Source organism: Cyprinodon variegatus, unplaced genomic scaffold, assembly GCF_000732505.1.
Source record: "Cyprinodon variegatus isolate N-32 unplaced genomic scaffold, C_variegatus-1.0 Scaffold442, whole genome shotgun sequence".
Classification (NCBI taxonomy): Eukaryota; Metazoa; Chordata; class Actinopteri; order Cyprinodontiformes; family Cyprinodontidae; genus Cyprinodon; species Cyprinodon variegatus.
Genome location: NW_015150895.1, coordinates 706,037 through 713,960, shown reverse-complemented (window position 1 = coordinate 713,960; position 7,924 = coordinate 706,037). Strand labels below are relative to the sequence as shown.

The 7,924-nt window shown below is 42.3% G+C and overlaps 1 protein-coding gene across 3 annotated transcripts in view; it reads right to left on the bottom strand.

Moving 5' to 3' along the window:
- Positions 1-4,687: 4,687 nt before the first annotated feature.
- Positions 4,688-7,924, bottom strand: part of kiaa0513 (KIAA0513 ortholog) — a 34,396-nt gene continuing 31,159 nt past the window's right edge. For all 3 annotated transcript variants that reach the window (XM_015388908.1, XM_015388910.1, XM_015388909.1), the window contains 3 exons: positions 6,035-6,129; positions 5,187-5,373; positions 4,688-5,125 (listed from right to left, as the gene is read on the bottom strand). In XM_015388908.1, coding sequence (XP_015244394.1) covers positions 5,324-5,373; positions 6,035-6,129 — 145 coding nt within the window. In that variant the 3' untranslated portion in view covers positions 4,688-5,125; positions 5,187-5,323. The remainder of the gene's footprint in view (positions 5,126-5,186; positions 5,374-6,034; positions 6,130-7,924) is intronic.

Genomic DNA, 7,924 nt, shown 5'->3' with positions numbered 1-7,924 from the left:
AAAGAAAGTAGGATGGGGGCGGAACATTGGATCAGTTTGTAAAACTGAGTAGTAGACTGGCTCAGGTTATCCTGAGCTATCTCTATAGTTATGCTGCTATAGGCTCAGACTGCTGGAGGACATAGGGACCCCTTTTTCATCATTCTGATTTATTCTATCTCTATTCTCCCACTCTGCAGAATCTATTAGTTCAATCTCTAACTTTCTGCTCTCTCTGCTTTTTTTCATAGTAGCTTCATCTGGTCTGTTCCTTTATGGCTCTGACTCCATCCTGCAAAGAAATAGCAGCTGTGCTGCTGCCATCAATGCCTTTGTTTATAGATGTTGGAGTTTGGCCTGTTTTTCAGTGTTTAGTCCTGTTTCTCTCCTAGATATAGCTATGGGCTCAGGTTTTAATGTGACTAACTGGATTTTCTCTTTTTCATCCTCTGACATAAAAACTGGCTCAGAATTTGTCTGATCAACTGTTTCTTTCCCAGACAAACCTGTGGAGCTAGTTTACCGTTAGCTTTTCAAACATAGAAAGTATTTATAGATTAGTGATTCTATGTTTCTTTTCTACATCTACTCCTGCTCCTTGAACCCCAGTCGGCCTCAACAGATGGCCACTCACAGTGGGCGTGGTTTTGCTGGAGGTTTCTTCCTGTTAAAAGGGAATTTTCCTTTCCACCGTCACTACAAGCATGCTTAGTGTGAGGGATTACTGAAGAATTAACATTTACTGTCTACCCGCTCTTCATGTAAAGTCAATAATTGCTTGATCTGACTGATCAGGATATATAAACAAACGTGAGATGATGTGTTTTGATTGGGTGCTTCAACCAAAGAATTACACCGAAGCAGCAGAAATTCCTACTTTATTATTTAAACTTATTTTCCATCTCTAATAAAAGACATTTTCAGTGAGCAATTAAAACCACAATCCAGCTCTTTGTTGGAAAACAAGGTAGGGGTCGGCTTATGGTTATTTATCTGGATCATGACTCAAAGAACCAGATCCTGAAATGAGTTTCCTCTGCAGGATGGCTGGGCTCTCCCTTAGAGAGAGGTTGAGGAGCTCGTCATCAGGGAAAGCCTGAGAGTAATGCTGCTTCCCCTCCACATCCAGAGGAGTCAGCTGAAGAGGATCAGACATCTTTATCTGATGGTTCGTCATCCATTCTTTGCCTGCTTTGTGTGCCGGAGAAGGATGGAGCTGTTTGAATCAATAGCCCATCTTCCGGTCTCATTATTTTCACAGACTTCGAAGGACCCAGTCTAGGTAGACTAGGTCCTTGGAGGATGCAGCCACCTGAAATGAAACACATCCTGGGAGTCTCTGCTGAGGCTGCTGCCCCCAGATCTGGTCCTACATGAGTTTGAGGAACTGAGAAGAGAAATCCAGACCGTATTCAGATCTAAAACAATGTTGAAAATATTATAAAGCAAATAAAACCAGGAGAAAGAAAGAAAACAGAAAGAATCTAAAGTGGACAGAGAAGACGGACAAAACCAAAGTAAAAATGAGAAGAAAACTAAGAACGGATTAGAAAGCTATGATGGATGAATGTGAGAAAATTAAACTGGAAGATAAAAAAATGTAATATTTTACCTTCATAAAATCCCTCAGCAGTTAGTTTTGCTTCATATGATTCTGCTTTAACACAGAGAATTTAAACAGCAGTTTTTTCACATTTTCATGGGTTTTTTTTTTTTAAATGTGAAGCATATTTGAAGCTCAGAAGGCCGACTTTAAAACATCTGATGGAACATTTTCAGATCTGCTCTTCCTTCTAGAAGGTCAGTTCAGCCTAAACATGGAGGCTGTTCCTGCATGTGCTCTCAGCAGCGCTGCGACACTGAAACAAATATTTATTGTATGTTTAACATTTGGATCTCACTGTTGAAGCTCCACAAACTGAAGTTCTGAAGGAAAACATCCTGCACCCTCAGCTCAGCGAGTGAGACGTTCAAAATGTTTCAACATCTCTGCAGCTTTGCTTTCTCCAACTCTAAACAAACACTCACAATCCCACGGGGATGTGTGCACATGTGTGTGCGAAGGCTTGTACACGGCGGCAGGATTACCACCCTCAGACCGGGACCACCCGGACTTTAACACTTAATCCGGCCGGAAGCGGAGCAACGTCACAGAACTGTGAAGAGCCTGCTCAGTTTGTCTGCTCACCGACTCACACACTTCGGCTGAGGCCTAAAAGCCAAACAAACCGTTGGAGACTTATGCTATACAGCTGCTCTACAACTAACCCACCATGTTTGTTGAAGCTGGGTTTTCCAGAGGGTCTGTAAACGCGTTGACATGTTTAGATGTGCAGCCTGACTTTGTCATGAAGGGAACCTGGAAAATTACTTTTTGTTGTTTACAATGCTGACCTCCATAGGTCCACCTTGGTCTCCTTAGACCTCAGACCATCTACCTTTTAGTTTTGAGGATCATGAAGATGATACTGGTTTCATCTTCAGTTTGGTCGGCAGATGTTTTAACCGTGGACCTCTCCTTGAACCCCAGTGGGCCTCAAGAGAAGGCCGCTCTGGCTGTGGTTGTTATGTAGTTTTCCTCCCCACTCTCACCGCATGCATGCTCAATGTGAGGGAATGCTGAAGAGTAAATATCTCCTGTCTCTACCCGCTCATCCAGGAGGAGAGAATCCTGTAAAGTCAATAAGTGGATGATCTGGCTGATCTGGATCTATGAACTGACCTGAGGTGAAACCCTGCAGGCCCTGTTGATGATGCAACTCAGAGTTCTGATGACATCTGTTGATCCAGAACTGCCTGAACAATTGGGGTCCGCAACCCCTAGGGGGTCCATGGAGGTACTGCATGGGGGTTGCAAAAGTTTTGGTTGATTAGACTTTTTATCTATATTCCCTCATACAATTTTTTCCACTAATCGAAATGTTTTTAAATCCACATTAATATGAATTAAACACACTGTAGGAAACAGATAAATGGAGGCAGAAAATGTCTTTCAGTCATCAATGCACACATTCAGCGACACACAGGAGCTCTTTCAAGCTGGGCACCATTTCATTCACAACACCTGTCCCATCAACCAGGAATCAGAAATACTTTAATAATCCCAGGGAGAAATTACTTTCGTTACACAACTACTCCATCTGTATTAGAGCTACAAAAGGACCAGTTTGAGATAACACAAGTTCATACAATATATATAATTAGGGGGCCCACGCTTCATCTCATCATCAGTTTAGGGGTCCTTGGCCTGGAACATGTTGAAGACCCCTGCTAGAGATAATATTTTGGTTTCTTTTCTAACATCCTGGATTGTTGTCCATGTGCTCTTGGAGTAATTTTGGTGGACCAGACCCTCCCGGAGCTTCAGAACATCTTGCTTTGATGGTTTATTATTTCAGAACTGAGTTTTGCTGTTTGTTTGCAGGAGCAGAAGAAATTAAAGATGTTAATAAAAATGTTGGTAAAGAAGCCATTTCCTCCTGTTTCTCTGCATGTTTGAACTTTCTGAAGCATTTTGCTGCTTTCATTTTCCAGTAGGTTTCAGACCCTTTAAAGCAGGGGTGTCAAAACGGTTCCAGAGAGGGTCGTGAGTCAAGTGAGTCCAATCTGAACATGATGACTTTATGAGATGACTGGAGTCTGGTGAGCTATTGCTTGGTTGGACAGAAAACCTGCAGCCACACGGCCCTTTCTGGAACCACTTTGACATCCCTGCTTTAAAGGTTTGCTTTGTCAGTCTGGGATTTGAACCCCAGACTGTCCTGCTAACCAGTTTGCTGACATGTTTTTTTTTTTTTTTTTGTTTCCCTTCAGAAGAAGCAGATCCATGAGATGAAGGATCTACTCTGATGTTTAGAGTCTGTAGGGGCCTCAGAGCGGCCCTCACGCTGAGGTCTGGCATCGATTAGATGGAGCAGGGTGTTCATAGTGTGACACCGCTGACGGGCCTTTCACAGCTCATTGCATGTCCTCCAATCAGAGAGCAGCTAGCGTGACTGCTGTTTATTTATATGGCGAGCTGGAAATGTGGCTGAAGCTCTGGAGAACATTGTCTCCATCAACACGCCGCTCTTAGTGATGCAGACTAACCAAAATGTTCAGGTTTCCATCTGTTTCTGCTGAGATGTTTCTCCTCTAGAATCACCGTCAGGCTCCAGTTTATTTAAATCATGTCGGATAATCAAAGCCTGTGTTTGTGTGTCTCTGAGATGAGACGCAAAAATAAATAAACCTGACTCCATTTTCTCATGCTTCAAAAATGACTTGGGTTATTTGTTTAGCTTCCAGTATTAAAAACCTGAGTTCCTGGGGCCCAACTGGCCCCAGAACACCAAAAAGAAAAAAATCCCTGAAAATCATCAACATTAGTTTCAACTTGCTTGATCTCTGATTGGGTGATGCTGATTTGGTGATAAAAGCATCGCCTGTTTTCATAATAATGAAGCGTAGAAATGAAGGATTTAGATGATTATTTTCAGTACAATTCATCAGAAAGGAGGAAGAATTGGAGGAAATACAGTTTATAAAATTATAAATATTTTTCATCTTGGCTTGAAAAAGCCAGAACAGCTGATAAACATGAAGTAAACTATCAGTGAGCTTAAAAGACTCCAGATGTTTTCAGGTCATCACCTACATTTGGGCAGCAGAGTTATGGAAGCATGAGAGAGACCTGAAACAAATCAAGCCGAGAGGAATGATCCTTAAATCACATTTACAATTTATTCACCTGGTTTATTGATATCATACATTAAATGGTTGAAACCCAGAACAACTGATGGACCTTAAGGGGCCTCAGTGAGGAGAGGAAACCTGATGCTGATCCACAGGCAGGAAACATGGAGCAGCACAGAAAACCTTCCTCTGAAGAGCCACCACAGGGAGGCGCTACACACACTGGAGCAGTGAATTCATATGAGGCGCAATACTGCCCCCTAGTGACAGCACAAAGTAACAGCAGGGAGTCCTCAGGGAGACCTTACAAGACAGATGATGAAGTAGGTAGGATCGGTGGGAGATTCAAGGTTTCGTTTCTGTCAGTTAAAAGGTGAAGCCAGAGAACAACAACAACAACAGAACAGTTAAATAAATAAATAGACGTCTGAACATCAGATCACTGCAGGCCGAGTCCTTCGTGAGACACATTTCAGAGGGAAGAAGAGCAGAACCCAGAGTGGCGTCGCCATGAACACTGGAGGACTTTGCTTCCTCTGCAGAAATGATGCTCTTATTTTATTGCTCATTATTCAACCCTTTGCAGACTGGAGATGATCATTTTCAGGACTGAACACCATAAATATGAAATGGACGTGGAGCGGGAGAGAAACCGGCGCCGTCCTCCGCCTCACTCTGCCGCCATCTTCTCAATGTGTTCTCTCAGCAGCTTGTATTGCTCTGCAGGCAGAGGAAACACACCAGTCTGATCATCTCCAGTTTAGTTCTTAGCAGAGAAAGATGCAGACGCACAAAATGAGAAATGAAAGGGATGGAGAAGCAGGAATGACAAAAAAAACAAAACAAAATACTGGGCTTACTAAGACTGTTCTGAAACCACCATGAAGGTCTAAATGTGTTTGGAGATGGTTTTTTTGTTTTTGTTTTCAGGAGTATCAATTCTTCCCTCCTCTGCTGCCTTTTACAGACCAGGTCTGAATTCATTCAGTAGCTAAATCAGCTGATCTAGAGCCGAGGCTGCAGAGACTTGAAGAAATTATCCAAATAGTGGTTTATCTGGTTCAAATAAAATGTGGGTCGCCTCTTTAAGTTTGCTGCTGGGAAACAGGCTCAGAGACGGTTAACCTATCACATGACTAACGGGGCTTTAAGGGAAGATTCAGATGGTTGTTTTTATTTAAAATGGAACCAAGTTAGAGCAAATAAAATGAAGGAAAATTTATGAGTAAATTCTGGATTCTCCCAAACTCAGCTGCTAATCTACAGCAGAATGAAGATGCAATGGTCCAGTTAAAGTCCAGATCTCAACCTGAGTGAAACTCTGTGGTGGGACGGCTGTGCAGAAACAAACATCATGTATCATGTCTCTGTGAAGCTTTACCTTCATTTAGATTTCCGATGACGGCCTGCTTCGTCAGGAAGTCGTTACAGAGGCGCTTACTGAGACCAAAGGCCAGCATGTTATGGGTGAAGGTCCTGAAACACAAACAGAATCAAATGACAATCTTTTTTTTTTTATTTCACTGGATTTTGATTTTAATCTGGTGAACTATAAAGTGCTTTGAGATGACATGTATTGTGAATTGGCGCTATATAAATAAACTGAATAAGCAGGATTATTATACAGGGTTATTGCACAGGGTATTTATATAGATGTATTTATATAGCTATTGCACGGGGTATTAAATAGTAATTGCACATTATACATCGCACAAGTTATTGGAGTTGTAGTGTTGCATTTTATAGTCAGGGATGAATGACCTGCGGTGGCGCTCCTTTTTACCATCAGGGTGTAAAAGTCTTTCATTAAAGGAGCTGCTCAGCTCCTCTACACTGTGGTGCAGGGGGTGAGATGTGTTGTCCATGATGGAGGTAAGCTTGGACAGCAAGTTGATAAAAACTGGACTCCTCCCTATGATGTCATGCTGCACCCACAAACCTCTGACGTCATTTTTTTCATTTTCTTCCCTTAAATGACAATCTTAAACCTTGTTTATGTGAATATCCCTAAAGAAACCTCCAGTCCAACCAGCTGCCTTCAGTTGTAACCTAATCTCAGCTAAGTGGCTTTATTCCTGAGAGGCTCCATTAGGAGGATTCCCTGGTAATATTGGGGGTTTCTGTCCACCTCACCCCTCTGTACAGAGTGGTTCAGCAGCACCTAATTCTTTTCCTTTGTCTTGGAAAACATGGCATCGCCTTCTGTCGCTTTGCAGATGGCTACCTGATTTTTCACGCTTTAACAGCCTACAGTCTGTGCTCCAGCAAACCCCTTTTAAAATTCAGTTCAACTCAGGTCAACACTTTATTACCGTTGGGTTACTACATAATGAAGCGTCCTTGCAAAGGTCCTTGAAATACTTGTTGCTGAGCAACTTAAAAATGTCATTGAATTAAATACAATAATCAGTCTGGTTTTAGAAAACGGCAGCAGAATATCTGCTGATGTGATGGTCTTAAATTGCATTGCAACGCACTTTTTACGGAACTTTCGAAGGCTGTTGATGCCGTCGACCATTACAGACTGCTTAGGAGTCTCTGACATTGGTCTTTCTACCGAGGCTGTTCATTGGTTCTCAGATGATTTATCAGGGAGGATGCATTGTGAACATTTTTCTGGATTGTCATCTTGCCTTCTTCCTGTTACAAAGGGGTCCCCCATCGATTTATCTTTGGTCCACTGGTCTTTTCCATCTATATTAATGATCTGTGTTGTAATGTGTCAAATTCCTTTTTTCATTTTTTATGCAGATACTGCCTCATCTACTTTTTCATGCAGATGAGGCAGAGGACAAAGTCATCTACTATCTTATGCAGATGACGCAGTCGTCTACCCTTTTATGCAGATGACTCAGTCATCTACTATCTTATGCAGATGACTCAGTCGTCTACCTTGTTATGCAGATGACGCAGTCATCTACTGTTTTATGCAGATCACAAAATCGTCTACTGTTATATGCCGATCACGCGGTCATCTACCATTGCATGCACATGACGCAGTCATCTATGGTTTTATGCAGATCACGCAGTCATCTACCGTTTCAAGCAGATGACGCAGTCATCTACCATCTTAAGCAGGTGACTCAGTCACCTACCCTTTTATGCAAATGATGCAGTCATCTACTATCTTAAGCAGGTGACTCAGTCGCCTACCCTTTTATGCAAATGATGCAGTCTACTATCTTAAGCAGGTGACCCAGTCGCCTACCCTTTTATGCAAATGATGCAGTCTACTATCTTAAGCAGGTGACTCAGTCGCCTACCCTTTTAT